At 43.7% G+C, this 19498-nt stretch overlaps 2 protein-coding genes across 7 annotated transcripts in view; one reads left to right on the top strand and one right to left on the bottom strand.

Moving 5' to 3' along the window:
* Positions 1-5963, bottom strand: part of CDC14A (cell division cycle 14A) — a 197164-nt gene extending 191201 nt beyond the window's left edge. The window contains exon 1 of one of the 3 annotated variants that reach the window (XR_013621783.1): positions 5236-5963. Coding sequence is in view for 2 of the 3 variants with exons in the window: in XM_078769756.1 (XP_078625882.1) it covers positions 5236-5281 (46 nt within the window). In the remaining variant the exon portion in view is untranslated. The remainder of the gene's footprint in view (positions 1-5235) is intronic. The other 2 variants (XM_078769756.1, XM_078769754.1) reach the window with 2 other exon arrangements.
* A 358-nt stretch (positions 5964-6321) lies between these two features.
* The window catches only part of LOC137411734 (uncharacterized), a 51893-nt gene continuing 38716 nt past the window's right edge, over positions 6322-19498 (top strand). The window contains exons 1-2 of one of the 4 annotated variants that reach the window (XM_068097041.2): positions 6322-6623; positions 13433-15017. In XM_068097041.2, coding sequence (XP_067953142.2) covers positions 13446-14579 — 1134 coding nt within the window. In that variant the 5' untranslated portion in view covers positions 6322-6623; positions 13433-13445 and the 3' untranslated portion in view covers positions 14580-15017. Of the gene's footprint in view, positions 6624-6718; positions 7086-13432; positions 15018-19498 lie in introns of those variants that run through there. The other 3 variants (XM_078769758.1, XR_010981392.2, XR_010981393.2) reach the window with 3 other exon arrangements.

The raw sequence follows: 19498 nt of genomic DNA on the forward strand, positions 1-19498 counted from the left end.
CCATGTGGAGATCATAACTACCAAGTTTGGTGAATTTCTGCACAACTGTTTAGGAGATAGCATGATGGACGGACAGACAAACCAACAGACAGAAAGACCCAATTACAATATCTCCACGTTTTTTTTAAAAAGCATAGGGATAACAATGCCGGAGAACCTACCATATAAAACACAATGTCAGTTTGTGTGTTTGTACAGATGTTTGTCCCACTTCATAAGGGTAGGTTTTAAAGACCAATCCTTTTAACACTAATATGTATTCACTGTGGTCTATTTTTGAGGATACAACAAACTCGAAAAACATTTTCCATAAAAGAGTAACACTGTCTCTTACATTGGAATTGTAGACGGTGGCTTGCAAACCGAGCCTCAAGGGCGGTGTACAGAAAAGGTTTTTTTTTTAACCACAACAAATACAAGGCGCAGGAAGGTGAAATTCGCTGCACATGATTGAGCAACATGCGCAGAGCAAAATGAGTGTTCATTTACGTAATGTACGTATGATGTCTAACAAATAATAAAGATATAAGCATACCTGACACTAGGCCGAGGCTTCAGACTTTGGCACGCTCAAGGGACTGTACCATTGAATAAACTTTTCCAACCCGTCATTTTTTACGGGCTTTTTACTAGTAAGTAATAATGGTTGCCCGAAGAAGCCACTAACGTGAAAAGTGAACGACGGAGTCAATTTATTTATAGTGCAGAAAGTGCTGTCCAGACAGTAACAACATAAGGAATGCAACCTGGTATCAAGGAGCCTCCAAGAAGACTAGACCACTTGCCACCCGCAGTCCAGGCAGGAATTTTGAATTTGTGCAGGCTGCTGGCAATAACTCACTACTCTTAGCCACATCATAGATTAAAGTCCACCAACTAATGCCGAAAGATGGGACACCCAGTTTAACATCCGTCCGAGGGAAGACACACACAATGATGAAGCACCCTGCTTGTGAAACAACAGGATGAAATTTTTATAGCTGTGAATCCAGAAACCCAAGCTAGATGGCACAGACATGAAAAGTGTGCATACCACTATGTAGCTACCATGTAACAATACCAGAGAGGAAAAATACAAGTACCAGTTTCACCACGTTGCTCAAACACCTATTTGGTTATCTAAAGTTTTTCTTACATCTCAAAACTAGTAGTAGGTGTTTACAATAGCGCTGTTGTAAAACACACAAACAAATTAGAATGGCACTCAATAGAACAGTTCACACCGAACAGTTTATGCCGAACAGTTTACGTTTTGCATCCCACTTATAGGCCGGATCTGGATCTGAACCTGAACCAAAATCTAATTGGCTTGTTCTTGTCACTTACCCAACTCATCCACCATGTTTTGTCAAAACTTGTCCACATCTTTTTGAGATATCGTGCAAAATATCGTTTATGGCTCCTACATATCTAGTTATACTTTTTAATAACCAATAATTTTGATGTTATATTGATATTGATAATTTTGATGATATACTTATTTAATAACCAATTAATATTGATAATTTTGACAAGGATATTTGATGTACGTGTACAACTGATATACTGTATGAGCATCACACCACATACATGTAAAACACACACATACACTGGCAGCTTTGATGGGGCAAAGGCCATAGCGGGGAGTGCCCAGAGTTGTATCAATCGACATACGTTTGGGATACGGTCTGGCACCCTGGCCTTGTGGCTTGTCGGATTTTGCCGACCATGATGATGATTATGATATTGTGAGTCGTAGTTTTATACGAAACTCTTCCCTTTGTTGACGTGCTCACCAAGCATTGTAGGTTGTGCGATGGCTGTATAGTCCAATTCGGGACCCACAGCGTCTACTACAAACATCGCAGGTATAGACTGGTCCTTGCGGAGATGGACATTGGCAGGTTTTCCTTTCTTGCCTCCGCTGTCTCTCGATAGCAAGTCTCCCACATTCAAAGTGGCCCAGGCCTTTGCGGCAAATGTTATGCCAAGCTGACCTGTTTGTGGAATGACGTTCCCAGGTGACAACTGGAATGGCACAAGATTTGAATGTATACTTAAGGAAGTCCTTATAGCGCTTTCTTTGTCCACGATGTGATCATTTACCAAATTTAAGTTGTCCATAGAAAACACTTGGGATTCTATGGTCTTTCATGTGTGTGAGGTTGCCTGACCAGCAAAGCTGGGCATGCATCAGGAAATACTCAATTCCTTGGATATGACCGGTCTAGGATTGAGATGTTAGGTATCCCATCTCGCTAGGTGATAAGAATTTTGTGAAGGCAGAGCATATGGAATTGATCAAGGCGTTTGATATAGCGACGATAGGGTGTCAAAGGTTCGCATCCGTACAGAAGTGTTGATAAAACAACGGCACGATTAGACACTGATCTTGGTGTCCAGGCGAATGACACATTCATACCAAAGGCGGTGTCAATCTTCCAAAGGACACACATGCACTTTACTGAGTCTTGATGTTACTTCGTCGTTAATCGACGAAATTGCCTTTGCCTTTTGAAATCATTCATTGAAATCATTTGAAATCAATCATTCACGAAATCATCATTGCCTTTTGAAAGAGGACACCTCCAAGGTAGCAGAACTTATCTACAACTTTGAGTGGCGTGTCATCGATGGTAATGGACGGGACGGTTTACACACCTTCTGGTCTCAGCTGAAGCATAGCCTCGGTCTTCTTGAAGCTAATCGTACAGCTGTAGCAATGAGCAGATTGAGCAAAGGAGTGGACAATAAATTGCATATCTTTGAGATTATGACTGAAGAGTGCGCAGTCATCAGCGAAAAGTAGATCACAAAGGAACATTTCTGTGATTCTGGACTTGGCCTTCAGACGCTGCAAATAAAAGACACTGCCGTCGGTGCAAAACTGGGTCATCACTCCCTGGGTACAATCCTCAAAGGCATCATGCAGCATAGAGGAATCATTGCCGACTATATCCCATCAACGAAGGATGACACCGAGGAAGGATGAGACAAAGAATGACGAGACCGAGACTAGGCATATCACGTTGACCACATGGGGGCTTACACAGGTGGATATACATCGTCGCCACTTCGGGGACGGAGGGGGAAACATAGCACGGATACGGAGATGGTCAAAGAGTCATGGTTCTTTGCTGGGGTGAAGATGGGTGCTTCAGGACTGGGGAAGGCTCTGTTCAGTCTTAGAGACTCGCAAGCAAAGATGACGACCAGTGGCAGCGGTACGCACGCACGCACACACACACACAATTATGATTTATACACACTAGTGCGTGCCCGTAAGTGCGTGACCGCACGGAGGCAGAAACAACAAACACAGGCGGTTCCTTCGCTCTAGCATGACTGTACGTGCAAAAAAAAAAAAAAACTTTCACCGTTGCTTCGGTCTTCGCTCTACCTTGAAAAGACACATCCTCAGGTCCCCAGCAATATAGCTGGCAAGTTTCGATTAGATCAGACCAGTGGTTGTCGAGAAACAGTGGTCACAGACATACACACACAAGCATTGTGTTTACAATTACTGGAATTATAGAGAGATAACAATAGGCCCCCTTCAAAATCCCCAATCTCTCTCTCCAAAACCGACACTGGACACCTGCAGTCGAGGTTGCATTCTGCCGATGATCTCCCCTGCTCGTTTCGTGGACGCATGCCGCGGCGCAGAACGCCATTACGCACGTGGTCCAAGTTGGTGAAGAAGGGGGGAGGGGTGACCACAAGGTGGCGCCCTATGTATGTGTTTGCTAAATAAATGGCCATGACTTGGTAACCACTTGTCCGATTAATATGAAACCTTGAAAAGGCACATCCTCAGGTCCCCAGCAATATAGCTGGCAAGTTTCGATTACATCAGACCAGTGGTTGTCGAGAAACAGCGGTCACAGACACACAGAGATTACCGGAATTAGAGAGATATTATACTGGGAAGGCTCCATTCCACATTCTGATACACGCATATGGAGATGACGACAACCAACACCAACACACACACACACACACACACACACACACACACACACACACACACACACACACACACACACACACACACACACACACACACACACACACACACACACACACACAAAAAAACAAAGCCACACACAGACAGACAAAGCCACACACAGACAGACAAAGCCACACACAGACAGACAAAGCCACACACAGACAGACAAAGCCACACACAGACAGACAAAGCCACACACAGACAGACAAAGCCACACACAGACAGACAAAGCCACACACAGACAGACAAAGCCACACACACAGACAAAGCCACACACACAGACAAAGCCACACACACAGACAAAGCCACACACACACACACAGACAAAGCCACACACACACACAGACAAAGCCACACACACACACAGACAGACAAAGCCACACACACACAGACAAAGCCACACACACACAGACAAAGCCACACACACACAGACAAAGCCACACACACACAGACAAAGCCACACACACACAGACAAAGCCACACACACACAGACAAAGCCACACACACAGACAAAGCCACACACACAGACAAAGCCACACAGACAAAGCCACACACACAGACAAAGCCACACACACAGACAAAGCCACACACACAGACAAAGCCACACACACATACAGACAAAGCCACACACACATACAGACAAAGCCACACACACACAGACAAAGCCACACACACATACAGACAAAGCCACACACACATACAGACAAAGCCACACACACATACAGACAAAGCCACACACACATACAGACAAAGCCACACACACATACAGACAAAGCCACACACACATACAGACAAAGCCACACACACATACAGACAAAGCCACACACACATACAGACAAAGCCACACACATACAGACAAAGCCACACACATACAGACAAAGCCACACACATACAGACAAAGCCACACACATACAGACAAAGCCACACACATACAGACAAAGCCACACACACAGACAAAGCCACACACACAGACAAAGCCACACACACAGACAAAGCCACACACACAGACAAAGCCAGCCACACACACACACACACACACACACACACACACACACACACACACACACACACACACACACACACACACACACACACACACACACACACACACACACACACACACACACGACCTGAGAAACATGGAAGTCTCATATATTTATTATCAAAGTGTTTTTTATGAATGTTTGACAAACTTATTGGCTTAACCTAAATGTAGCCAACTCAGGAAATCAATAATAACAACTCACCTTCGATTATCTCTGCAAACTTTGTTGTTGCATTCTCATCTTCCATGTTGCAGCCGTATTGCTTGTTCTCCAATCTCACTACCTTTGGCTAAACACCAAGGATCAGTCAGTGGTTAAACACCAAGGATCTACACTCGAAGCGATATCGATCTTCTTTCTCCAGGACATAAAGACCATTTCCTCCACCAAGACGAACTTAAAACGATATATACGTCAAAGCTTGACCTGCTCAACCCCCTCGGTCACTTCTTTCTCGTCATCAGACTCTCAAGTGCGCATCCCTCGTCATCACGTTTCATCAACGAGGTGTAGTAATAGTAACACTAACAGGTGTGGAAAGATGGATCAGCGGGCAGGTAAGCTTGAAGTGATAGGAGGCAGTGTTGTGAGAAAGGGAGGGGCGGCGGAGGGGGAGGGGGAGGGGAGGGAGGAGGAGGCACGGACTACGTGAAGGAATACCAGGATCCTTCAACGGATATATTCAAACTCTCATACACACGATTTTAAAAGTCGCTCCGGAGGACTCCAGGCCTCGATCATTTAAAATGAGGCGAAGGTCCTACTCCCTCTAAGACGGAGGAAGCCGCAGCCCAATCTGTCGGGCTACGAGTCGTGTTAAAATGAACGCCGAATCCGTACGTGAGCGCCACCGACGTAACGCCGAAGCCGAGACCGCCATGTCAAACCTTGGCAACGGCCACGTGACTCGCAGGCAAAGGATGCTGTTTACACCACTACTGGAAACGCATCATTCTAATTAGTGATTTATGTGACGAGTCTCACCGGCGTTTAACTATTACCAAACAACCTTTAACGTCATGAGCATTAAAAAAATAAACAATTTTCACTCAATAACTAGATTTCAAGTTTAACTTGAGGCGACCCGCCAAAAAGAACGTTGTTGAATGGCCGTGCAGATCCTGGTTGCTGTAGTCATTTCGGCAGTATCTTTCCCTTTTCCTGCCATTATTTTGTCCCTCATTCCGATCTTTATAATTATTAGCGTAAGTTAAATGTTAACAGCTGTTGAACTCCCTGAAGTGAATTGGTGGTGTATATAATTAGCTAGGTCTGTAAATTCTCGCCCTTGTTGGATTCGGGGAAATCGCGTCTGAAGATGACTCACTTTTTTATATGACAAAGTCACAAGTTACGTGGCCATCAAATAATCAAAATTATTTCACAATGAAATAAACAAAAATATGGTCTCATCGAATTTTTAGTGTGCCTGCCACGACTACTTGCTATTCAAAGGCACCTTCTGTTTCGTATGCAAGGAACCTTGGCGCAGGAGCCAGGAGGTCATTCGGCCCTTCAGCAGTTCAGCTTCATGCCTGTGCTGCACCGACATCAGGGCCCGCCGGGTGTTCCGCATGCAAGTATTAATGGTAGGGAGATGCAAATGTCTGACAATTGGAATGTGTTGACGCCCTGATTTGTTGTAACTACAGGAAGACGAAAAAAATGAAACTGGGTCCTCCCCGTCTGTTTTTTTTTTTTTACAGTCCAAAACAGCGCAGTAGTTCACTGTTGTTGATACAATAAGAGCTCATTTTCGGTTGACTAATTAAATTAGGTACGTGACTATCGGCTGCTGAGTCGCGCGTCGCTGTGGCACCAATACCAGGGTCTGCCAGCGATCTCGGCTGTCTGCATAGCCCTCTATTAGTATTACTATCGCTGCAGAGATCGTATTTGTTTTTCTTAGATGAACAGGAAATACTTATGACGTAGTTCAGATTTTTCCCCTTTAACCTCGTCTTCCAACCTTTATTTTCCGACTTCGAGAAGTAGGTGAATTTATTGCCGCAAGTTTGGGTTGTCAAAACCATTCACTGATTTTGACGAAGGTAAGTTTATATCGTTCTGGAACCAATTTATTTTGTTAGTTTATATATTTATCCACATCTGGTTTTAATATTTAGTTAATTTGAGCACCGAAACCTTGTTTTTGACGATAATAATTAAACGTGTCGTGGATGGAAATTCCAAAAAATGTCGCGGTGCATCGTGTGCTCACAGCTCATGCATCTCATGCATGACATGCATGCAATCACACGTTTGTGTTGTTAATTAATTGTTTGTTAATTGAAGGCAAGTTTATATCGTTCTGAAACCAATTTAATGTATTATTATATTTATCCACATCTAGTTTTAATATTTAGTTAATTTATTTCGTTAATTATTTATTTAGTTATTAATATTTAGTTAATAATAATCAAGAAACAATCCTGAGTTTCCAACTTATTGCTAAATTGACAGCTCAGATGGATGCACATAATATGCACCTTTAGGAGTCGCGGAAGGCGAGAGAACGAGGCCATTCGTAGGGTTCGAAGATGGTTTATTGTAACAGCAAGATCCAGCACACAGACTAAACTCGAACGGAAGTCAGCATGCTTATATAAAGCCAAAAGCCCTCTTCGGAGGGCGTGGCTCCGGCAACCGCGCCACGTCCGCACAACCACAAGTCCAACAGGCCCGTGCACGTGTATTATGCCCAAATAAGGTAATCACATAAGGTAACCGCCACATAAGGTAACCGCCACACACCCATAATATAAACCACGGTGCCAATGAAAAAAAATATGGGATAAAAAGTTTCTCCAAACTGTCCCTATTTCTTGATTATTATTTTTTTGTATTAGTGACTGTCCCTATTCACCCGTAAAACGGGATGAATAGGGACAGCCATAAAAATCCTATTTATTCCTATTTAACCCATATATGGGATTAATAGGGACTATAAGTTGCTTTTCAAAAAAACAAGAGAACACTTTCAACCCAAATATCAACAAATCAGTATGGTTATCAATTTTCAGCGAAAAAAGTTTCCGAACTTTTTTTCAGTTTGTGTCCCTATTCACCTTGTGCCCCTATTCACCCCCATTTTACGGTACCTACGTAATTAATTCTTGCCTCCGGGTCGTTCACCTCAACAATGGCGGACAGCCGACGTACCGGATGTGGTATTTACGACACGATAAACCTTTCTACAGAACTACATTATTCCTTCCTCGGGCCACGTCAGCGGGATGCAGCAGTACAAAAAGGGAGATTTCAGAAGAGCGTTTGTAACAACGACTTAGTCGATACACTGCTCAGATGGGCAGTCGGCAAGCAGCCTTGTGGTGGGCGTGACGACGGCGTCGGAGTCGCTTTGCGAAAATTTGCCACAACTTGGAGATATTTCGACATTTGTGGTCCGCCGGGGCACCTAAACAGGGGTTTTTTCTGTTCATAAAACCACAATGAATCAAACTTCATAAAAATCAGGATTCAGGTGTAAATTACTATTTCTCACGACACCTCCAGATCAAATTTCAGTGCTTTTCATATCAGCAACTCGTAATCACAGAACACTCCCGTCAGCTATTCAATCATCTACCTACAAGTAATAACATGCAGCAGAATAATACTCGGACAATTTTAATGTTTGCTGAAGAAAAATTTCCACTTTCCAAAATGTATTTATTTATTTATTTATTTATTTATTTATTTCCAAAATTCAAAAAAAAAAAAAAAAAAAAAAACTTTGCCTCAAAAAGAGAACCATGACAATTACAACTACATATGGTCAGGGTACAGCCCGAAGTGGAGATCGGTTTCTGAGGTTTGGGACATGGAATGTAGGGACAATGACAGGGAGATCAGGAGAAGTGGTGGAAGTATTGGTCAGAAGAAGAGTGGACATATGTTGTGTGCAAGAGACGAGATGGAAGGGAAGTGGTGTGAGAATGGTGAAGGGTAGGCAGGGATAGAAATACAAGTTTGTGTGGCAAGGGTGCCTGGAGGGTGTGAATGGTGTTGGTGTCCTGTTTTCTGAGGAGTTTGTAGACAGTGTGGTGAGTGTGACGAGAGTGAGTGATAGGTTGATGATGGTGAAAATGATGATTGGAAAGCTCTTGGTGAACGTCATTTCGGGATATGCTCCGCAGGTTGGTCGGAGCGATGAAGAGAAGGCCAAGTTCTGGTGTGCGATAGAGAAGCTGATGGAAAACGTGAAAGATGAGGAAGTTGTTGTGGTAGGAGGAGACCTAAATGGACATGTGGGAAGGAGTATGGATGGTTTTGAGGGAGTTCTTGGGGGTTACGGATATGGTGTGAGAAATGGAGAAGGTGAAAGGATTTTGGAGTTTGTTGATGGAGCTGATTTGTTGATTTGTAATACTCAGTTCCAGAAAGGGGATAATAAGCTTGTTACATACACGTCAGGTGGGTCGACGACGACCATTGACTACCTGATGGTGCGTAGGCGAGATAGAGGCCACCTCCGGGACACAAAGGTGATCCCGGGGGAGGAGGCTGTTTCACAGCACCACTTGGTTGTCTGCGACATAAGGGTGAAAGGTGCGAGGAGAGCTCGGCGGGTGAAGTACCAACCAAGAATGAAGGTGTGGAAGTTGAAAGAGGTGACAGTAAGGGAGGCATTAAAAGAGAGGCTGAGTAGGGTAGAGGATGATGTGGTTGAGCTTGAAAGTGGTTGGATGTCAATGAAAGCTAGTCTGTTGTGAGCCGTTGGTGAGGTATGTGGATGGACAAAAGGACCACCGAGGCACTCGGAAACATGGTGGTGGGATGATGAAGTTGGAAAGAGGATTGACGAGAAGAGGAAGAAGTTCAAGGAGTGGCAGAAGGCGAAGGGTACGGGAGCAGAAACAGCAGAGCATGAAAGTTATAAGGCAGCCAGGAAGGCTGCAAAGAAAGAGGTAGCAAAGGCGCAGGAGGCATGTAGGAAAATGTTAAGAGAACGCTTGGATTCGGAAGAGGGTCAGAGAGCAGTATTCAGGATTGCAAAGCAGATAGCGAAAGAGAGGTGTGATGTGATGGGGGTGGGTTGCTTGAAGGATGAAGTGGGACAAATCGTTGTGGACCCAGATGGAATTAAAGGAAGATGGAAAAGATATATGGAAATGCTGTTGAATACAGAGAATGAATGGGATGGCAACATGGAGAGTAACCCAGTTTTAGGACCGGCAGAGAAGATAACTGAGAAGGAAGTTGATGAAGCCATAAAAGCAATGAAGAGTAGAAAAGCGGGAGGGCCAACGGGAGTTGTGGGAGATATGTTGAAGGCAGCAGGAAGTTGGGGTGTGAAGAGAATGACAGAGATCTGTAATCTGGCGGTGAAAGAAGGCCGCATTCCAGTGGATTGGGAACCGAGTACCCTCGTCCCTCTATACAAGGGGAAAGGTGACCCCCTAGAGTGTGGCTCGTACCGAGCGATAAAGTTATTGGAGCATGGAATGAAGGTATTGGAAAGGGTGTTGGAGAGGAGGATAAGGAAGAAAGTGAAGATCGACGAAATGCAGTTTGGATTTATGCCAGGAAGAGGAACGACAGACATGCTTTTTATTGTGAGGCAATTGCAGGAGAAGTACATGAAGAGGAAGAAGTTGTTTCTTGGGTATGTTGATCTGGAGAAAGCATTCGATAGGGTTCCACGCAAAGTATTGACATGGGCAATGAGGAAGTTTAGGAGTGGAGGAATGGTTGATCAGAGTAGTGATGGCAATGTACAAAAGAGCACGCACAGCTGTAAGGATGAAGGACGGGAACAGTGGTGAGGTGAAGGTGGGAGTGCATCAGGGGTCGGTACTAAGTCCACTACTATTTGTAGCTGTGATGGAGGTGCTGGCTCAGAACGTAAAGGAGGGTTTACTGTGGGAGTTGTTGTATGCAGATGATCTGGTGTTGATTGCGGAAAGTATAGATGGACTGAAGGAAAAGATGAACAAGTGGAAGGAATGTATGGAGACAAAAGGTCTGAAGGTGAATATCGGAAAGACGAAGGTGATGGCAAGTGGTAAAGCATGTGGTGAGGTGGAAAGAACTGGGAAGTGGCCATGTGCTGTGTGTAGGAAGGGTGTCGGAGTGAATTCCATTCAATGTACAATGTGCGCTGAGTGGGTTCATCAAAAATGTGGTGGTCTGAGAGGGTCATTAACCAGTGTGGCAGCTACATTCAAATGTAAGGTGTGCACAGAGGGAGCTGCACATGGAGGAAATGTTGAGTTGGATCTTGGAGACGGCGTGAAGCTGGAAGGTGTGAAAACATTTTGCTACCTCGGAGACATGCTGAATGGAGAAGGTGGATCAGACTCGGCAACGGTTGCTAGAGTGAGATGTGCATGGAAGAAGTTTCGGGAACTGAGTGGCGTGCTGATGAGGAGGGGAGTGTCGTTGAAGCTAAAGGGAAAGGTGTATGCTGCATGTGTGAGAAGTGTTATGATTTATGGGAGCGAGACATGGGTAATGAACGTAGAGCAGCAACGAAGGTTGGAAAGGGTGGAAATGCGAATGGTCGATGGATGTGCAGAATATCGTTGAGAGAGAGGAAGACAAATGATGAATTGCGAAAAATGATGGGAATAGAGCCTGTGATTGATGCTGTGAAGAGGAACAGGTTGAGATGGTTTGATCATGTGTTGAGGAAAGATGAAAGTGACTGGTTGAGAAGAGTGATGGAAATGACTGTAGAAGGAAGTAGAGGACGGGGAAGACCAAGAAAGACTTGGCTAAAGGTGGTGGAAGAAGAAATGCGGGCAAGGGGGTTAACAAGGAGAGATGCAGAAAATAGGGCAAGATGGAGAAGATTGTCATGGGGACCACAAGGCTCACCCCCACTCTAGCAGGGAAAATGGCCTTAAAATGCATGTTGTTGTTGTTTGAAGAAAAATTTCTTCACATATTAACACGTTAAGCCTGGTGTTGGCTCAGCGGTTAGGGTGCCGGCTTGGGATCCTGGGATCCTGGGTTTGAATCCTGGTCAATCACTGATTTAATGCCAGGGGGGTTGACTCAGCCTCTCAGCCTCTCATCCTTCTGAGGTCAGCAAATTGAGTACCAGTTCACTGGTAATTCGCAGTGTGTCGCAAGAGGCAATTACCAGGGTTTGTGGCAGGAAGGGCATACCAGAAAGCCGTAAAACATTGCTTTAAAAAGGAAGCCATGGTGCCCAAAAAAGGCCAACCCCCGCCCTGTGGGGAAAAATGGCCTCTAAAGGTGGTTCTATATTAACACATTTATTGTGTTTTCCGAAACAATTGTTAACTCTGCATAACTTTCAGCTACTGACACGATAATTGTGGTCATGACATCTCAAAAATTGTACTAAAATACATGTCACTATAAAACTTTAGTATTTTTATTTGATGAACAGTCGGTTTCAAAAAATATTGGGTCAAGATTATAATATAATAATGTTTATATTTTATAACAAGTAAACGAAAAAACATGTTTAGGGCTCCACACTTTTATTTTTAAAAAGTTTAAACCTTTTTTTCATTTTTTTTCATTGAAATTTTATAGATGAAAATGTACCAGAAAAGAGGACCTTGGGCCAAATTTCAGCTCTCTACGACGTATGGAACCTAGAAAACGAACGGCTCAAAGATTTGAAATGGGACAAACAAAGTTCAGAAGAAGTTAAATAAAAGTGTGTAAAAAAGAAAAGAAAAAAAAGAAAGAAAAAAAAAAAAGGAGCCCTATTCCCCCGTTGGGTCAATCTTCCCTGGTTATTATTTGGTCAGCAATAACCCCGTTTGGTTTATAAAAAAGATAAGGTGCCTCGAGTTTCTCCTCAGTTCTGCCCGCGTGAGCATAACGTCGCCCTCATTCGGTACTCTCCACGGGAGTTAAAACCATTCTGTACGTCACGGGATTTTAACCTCCCGCCATAACATGCTCGACGTTAGTTGAGCCGTTGACGCTACACTATTGTATATCTTCCCAAGGCGGAAATGTCATAACACGTGGGAATTCCTCCAGATGTTTTTGCAGTCATGTGACGTTTGAAGCAGGAAAAACTAATCGTCAGGTGGCATAGTGCTATATTTACAGATTACCGTTACCGGGCAGATGAAAGCACAATATTTGGCATGAGGCTTCCTTAGGGGCTATTAATTAATGTTAGTCTAGGAGCCCTCCAGAGTTTAAAAAAAAATTCATGTAAAACACCAAAATTCAAGATGGCCGACATCGATGACAAAATATATCTTTTCTCGAGTCCTGGTAGTCATAAGAAGACCAGATTGGTTGCAAAATGTTGGGTTGTTTTAGGCCACTGAACACACTGAATAGGATTTTGAATATTGCAATACTACCAGTAGACCTACAACGAGTTCCAGCATAGTATTTATGGAACTAAACACAAAAACTGGGTTCTTAATATTTCAATATGCTTGTATCTTTTCAGTGTGTGACTCAACATGGAGCTAAACTGGCATCATTGCGTGATTTGCCAGCGGGACACTGCTGAACCCTTGAAGTGTCCTTTGCAGAGCCCTGGGACAAGTGGTGACAAAACAGATGCCTACACATCATTCCTGACCAACGTAGAACAGTTCCGGGCCATTGGTGCTCTTCCAGCTGAACTCTATTTTGGGAGTGATGAAACTGTTGACAATTTTGCTTCTCATTCTGCTTCCTGGCACAAATCTTGCCATTTAAAATTCAACAATTCTAAGTTGGCAAGGGCAAAGACGAAGAGAGAGCACAACCCTGATGATGAACAGAAAAGGCACAGTAAGCGCAAAGCACTGAACGTTCAAAAGTGTTTCTTCTGCGAGAAAGGCGAAGAGGAAAATGTTCTCCATGAAGTTTCAACATTTGATGCCGACAAACATATCCGGGACATGATCACAGAGCTAAACGACGCCCAACTTATGACTAGAATAGTTGGAGGAGATCTAATTGCAATGGAGGCAAAATACCATCTGGCATGTCTGGTCAAGCTGAGAAATCGCAACCATAGTCTCACTCGCAAGGCAAGCCAAACACCTGAAAACACAGATGAGAAAATGAATGAGTCTCGGGCATTTGTAGAACTGACCAGCTACATTGAAAAATCTGTGGACTCTGGAACTCTCCTCTTCAAGCTGTCCGAGATCCACTCTCTGTATGTGAATCGTCTTGAGGAACTGGGCATCAAGAAACTAGTCCACAAGACCAGACTGAAGGGTAATTTGCTAGAACGCTTCCCAGAGGCACAAGAACAGTATGATGGGAGAAACACGGTTCTCATTTTCAGGGAAGGCATGAGAAATATGTTGAAGGAAGCTCTGAAGAATCGAGACTTCTCAGAAGATGCTGTTATCCTGGCCAAAGCTGCTACAATAGTCAGAAAAGACATCTTCAGCCATCAAGGCTTCAAATTCACTGGTTGCTTCTCTGCAGAATGCCAAGAAGACTCACTGCCCTCAAGCCTCAAGTCTCTTGTCTCCATGATCTTGAATAGTTCCAACTTGAAAGATCAAGACAAGCGTGACTCGCAGGCTTGCCTAACCATCGGCCAAAGCATCGTTTACAACACGAAGAAAAAAACAAACAAACAAACAACATAAAGAAAGCAGGAATCTGGACGACCAGCACACAAACACAGCTAGTGGTTCTTTCTCCACAGGATTTTGCCTGGACCAAGGTATCGCAGTCATGGATACCAGTTTGGGTGACAATTCCAGAGGTTTCAAGATCGTGCAGGGAGCTGATCAAATGCTCCTGCAAAGGAGACTGCTCTAACTGCAAATGTGGCAAAGCAAATCTGGACTGCTCACCACTTTGCAAGTGCAAATGTACTCCATAGAGCATTGCAAACTTTGTGTTACTGCAAGAGACATCACAGGACAATGCCACATACTTTGTAAGAAACTGTGACTGTTATTATAAACAAATTGCATTCCAACTCGACTCCATGAAATGGCCTACTATTGTCTCTGTAGTGTGAGAGAGTAAGGGAAATTGAGAACTACTTGGAGACCTACGAATAAAGCATAGTGATGTTATTTGCTTGAAAATTGAGTTTTGTCTGCACAATTCAAATTACTGTAGTTATTGTAATAAATGCCTTGGACTTTTTAATATCGTCTTGACTAGCACAAGGCCAGTTACTGAAATACATGATTCACTATTATTCACTTTATTGGGTGATAATATTTCCTTTCCAGAAGAGGGTGGATGTTTATTTGAAATTTGCCATTTATTGGAATAATAACGGTCTTTATAATATTTTACAATGTATGTTGATATTGTATACATGTATGTTGATAGAGAAGGGGGGACAAAGAGGGTGGGGTGGGGGGGAGCGGAGGGGTTCAAGAGTCCAAGGAGGTTGAATGGCTACTTTTATGAAGGGAGTTTCCAGGAAGGGAATCCAGCCCCGTTTCCTTAGCGACCCTCTTGCATGCTAGTCCTAGAAGAGGAGAAGTGGAGTTCTTATCGAGCTTTTGATATTCCCAACAGTCAGCAAATAAGGATTCACCAGGGTGGTTATCCCCAGAGATGGTTTCAGCCCAGTATTCCATTCTATAAATTTCCCGACGCAGACACAAGGGAATTTCTCCTGCCTCCACGAGAAAAGCCAACACTGGAGAGCTTATAAAAGCCCCCAAACAGACACGGGGAGCTTTATACTGGACAGTCTCCAGTTTTTGCAATCGCTCATCGACCTATTCCAAAGGCCTGACAATAATCAAGATGAGAGCCAATCAAGGCTTTATATATAAGGAAGCGACTTTCCCTATGTACTCCCCAATCAGTACCAGATAAGCAACATAATAAATTTAAGCCTTCGATACATTTTCCAGTCAACTTCTTTAAATGGAAGGTCCACGTTAATCCATTATCAAAAAGAATTCCAAGAAAGGACACTTCACTTCAGCCATCGCCTTAAGGGAAATTACTTACTTACTTATCGTCTTTGTCCCAATGGGACATAAGGCTGCTAGGGAAGTGTCATTCACTATTATCAATATATCCCCAATCCTTTTGTTACTGGAGAAAATGATAAATTTAGACTTGTCACCAGACAGCTTAAACCCCCAGTCTTGGGTACATTTCTCCACTAGACTGATATCATTCTGAAGTTGTTTTTTTCCTGGAAAGGGACAAATTCTTACACCCAGTCTACATAGCAATGTTGGCCGCAAACAGAGCAATCTTGCTGTGAAATCAGGGATGGGAGGCTACATCAATGACTATGATGTTGAAGAGAGTTGGACTTAGGCTGCTACCCTGGGGAATCTCCTTATCCATATGGAACACCGAGGAGAGGTTCGGACCAACTCTCACCTGGAAGGATCTATTTGATAAGAAGTCCCGAATCCACCAAAATATTCTTCCATTAATCCCAAGGATGTGTAACTTGTCCACCAAAATATTCTTCCATTAATCCCAAGGATGTGTAACTTGTAGAGAAGGCCCTCTTTCCACATGGAGTCATACGCTTTATGTCTATCAAGAAACACCCCCAGAAGCAACTTCTGACTATTTAGAGATTTCCTGGCCTCATTTACCAGAGAAGTGATATATTCAACAGTGGACTGTCCCTTTCTAAATCCACACTGAAATATATATGGCAGGTTGTTTTTTTTCAAGGAAGTAGACCAAAAGATTATTTACCATCTTCTCCATTAATATACAAACAACCGGGATGAGGGAAATCGGATGATATGAAGATGGGGCTGTACCGCTTTCCCATCTCTAAGGGTAGGGACTACAATGGAATATTTTCAGTCACTGGGAAGTTTCCCGAACTCCCAACCCTTATTAAATAGTGTAAGGAACACTCTCAACACCCTGTCAACCAAGTGCTTGACCATGAGGCAAGCTAACCGATCTTGACCTGGGGCACTATTCTTAACCTTCTGAATGACCTGCTTCCGTTCCCACAGAGTAATATCCAGACCAAGAGGGGAATTTAGAGGCCCACTTTCATTGATGTCCTTGTATGGTTCTGCAAATTGGAGCGCATGGGCTTTAAACTCATTATCCCCGTTCATATCACCAAAACAGCCAGAAAAATGATGACCCAGGGCCTCAGCCTTGTCTGTATTTGAACAAAGCTTTGTTCTGGAAAATAAGTGCCAGAATAGACTTACATCCAAATTGGATTCCCTGCATACTTCTAACTCTCTTCCATACAAATTTAAGAAGGGTGTCCCGATTGATGGATGTACAATTTTTTTATTTTTTAATGTTGAAGGCTCGAGACACAACAACAACAACAACAACAACAACAACAACAACATGCATTTTAAGGCCATTTTCCCTGCTAGAGCGGGGGTTAGCCTTGCGGTCCCCATGACAATCTTCTCCATCTAACGCCCTATTTTCTGCATCTCTCCTTGTTAACCCCCTTGCCCGCATTTCGTCTTCCACCATCTTTAGCCAAGTCTTTCTCGGTCTTCCCCGTCCTCTACTTCCTTCTACATTCATTTCCATCACTCTTCTCAACCAGTCACTTTCATCCTTCCTCAACACATGACCAAACCATCTCAACCTGTTCCTCTTCACAGCATCAATCACAGGCTCGATTCCCATCATTTTTCGCAATTCATCATTTGTCTTCCTCTCTCTCAACGATACTCTGCACATCCATCGAACCATTCGCATTTCCACCCTTTCCAACCTTCGTTGCTGCTCTACGTTCATTACCCATGTCTCGCTCCCATAAATCATAACACTTCTCACACATGCAGCATACACCTTTCCCTTCAGCTTCAACGACAATCCCCTCCTTATCAGCACGCCACTCAGTTCCCGAAACTTCTACCATGCACATCTCAGTCTAGCAACCGTTGCCGAGTCTGATCCACCTTCTCCATTCAGCATGTCTCCGAGGTAGCAAAATGTTTTCACACCTTCCAGCTTCATGCCGTCTCCAAGATCCAACTCAACATTTCCTCCATGTGTAGCTCCCTCTGTGCACACCTTACATTTGAATGTAGCTGCCACACTGGTTAATGACCCTCTCAGACCACTACATTTTTGATGAACCCACTCAGCGCACATTGTACATTGAATGGAGTTAACTCCGACACCCTTCCTGCACACAGCACAGGGCCACTTCCCAGTTCTTTCCACCTCACCACATGCTTTACCACTTGCCATCACCTTCGTCTTTCCGATATTCACCTTCAGACCTTTTGTCTCCATACATTCCTTCCACTTGTTCATCTTTTCCTTCAGTCCATCTATACTTTCCGCAATCAACACCAGATCATCTGCATACAACAACTCCCACGGTAAACCCTCCTTTACGTTCTGAGCCAGCACCTCCATCACAGCTACAAATAGTAGTGGACTTAGTACCGACCCCTGATGCACTCCCACCTTCACCTCACCACTGTTCCCGTCCTTCATCCTTACAGCTGTGCGTGCTCTTTTGTACATTGCCATCACTACTCTGATCAACCATTCCTCCACTCCTAACTTCCTCATTGCCCATGGCAATACTTTGCGTGGAACCCTATCGGAGGGAACCCTTTGCGTGGACCCCTATCGTGGAACCCTATCGTTGAAGGCTCCAGACATGGACTATATAGACTTTGAGGCCAGGCCTTAAATATAATAACTGCATGAAGAGAAATAAAAGAGAGAATGTGAAGGTGAGTGAAAATGAGTAAGAAAAGTTTATGGTGTTTGTTTGTGAGAAAGAAAGATTGAAGCTAGCCCGTGTTGTGGAATTTTGGATAGAATGTAATTGATGAATCAAGAATTCAATGTCCAAACCTTTTGTCAGAAGAAGGATTGAATGAATGAATGAATGATCGTTTTAAGGCCATTTTCCCCGCTAGAGCGGGGGTTAGCCTTGCGGGCCCCATGACAATCATGGTTCCCTGTTTGAGGCAATGTTTTTATGGCTGGATGCCCTTCCTGACGCCAACCCTTAGTCGCCTCTTACGATGTTTAGGGATACAGTGTACCTATTCTAAACTGGGGTACAAACTGGGTGCAAACTGGGATCATTCGTCCCAGCAAGCTGGTTCTCAATTTGCCGACCTCGGAAGGATGACAGGCTGAGTCAACCCCCCTGGCGTTAATTCAGCGATCGACCGGGATTCGAACCCAGGACCCTTGGATCCCAAGCCGGCACCCTAACCGCTAAGCCAACACCAGGGTTTCAGAAGAAGGATTGACAAATTTTAATTCCCGAGGAGGATATCACTTTCGTTTACAAGAAGATACACATCAAGAAACAATAAACCCTTATCAAACCAAGAGGAAAACACTGAAAATCAGGAAGAGCACACTGACAGATACACAACAAAATCCTAAATCAAAGTCCTAAGTGAAAAATCCTGGTACAGTCGAGATGTACAAAGAAAATGTCATTAAAAAAACACACCAAATACACCAGCAGGCACAGTATACAATATCGACATGCAGTATCGACAACCCAAGTGAAAATCCTAAGTACAATATCAACATCCAGTATTTACAAACCAAGTGAAATCCTAAGTACAATATCAACATACAATATTTA

This window comes from Myxine glutinosa, chromosome 1 (assembly GCF_964187855.1).
Source record: "Myxine glutinosa chromosome 1, kmMyxGlut1.1, whole genome shotgun sequence".
NCBI lineage: Eukaryota > Metazoa > Chordata > Myxini > Myxiniformes > Myxinidae > Myxine > Myxine glutinosa.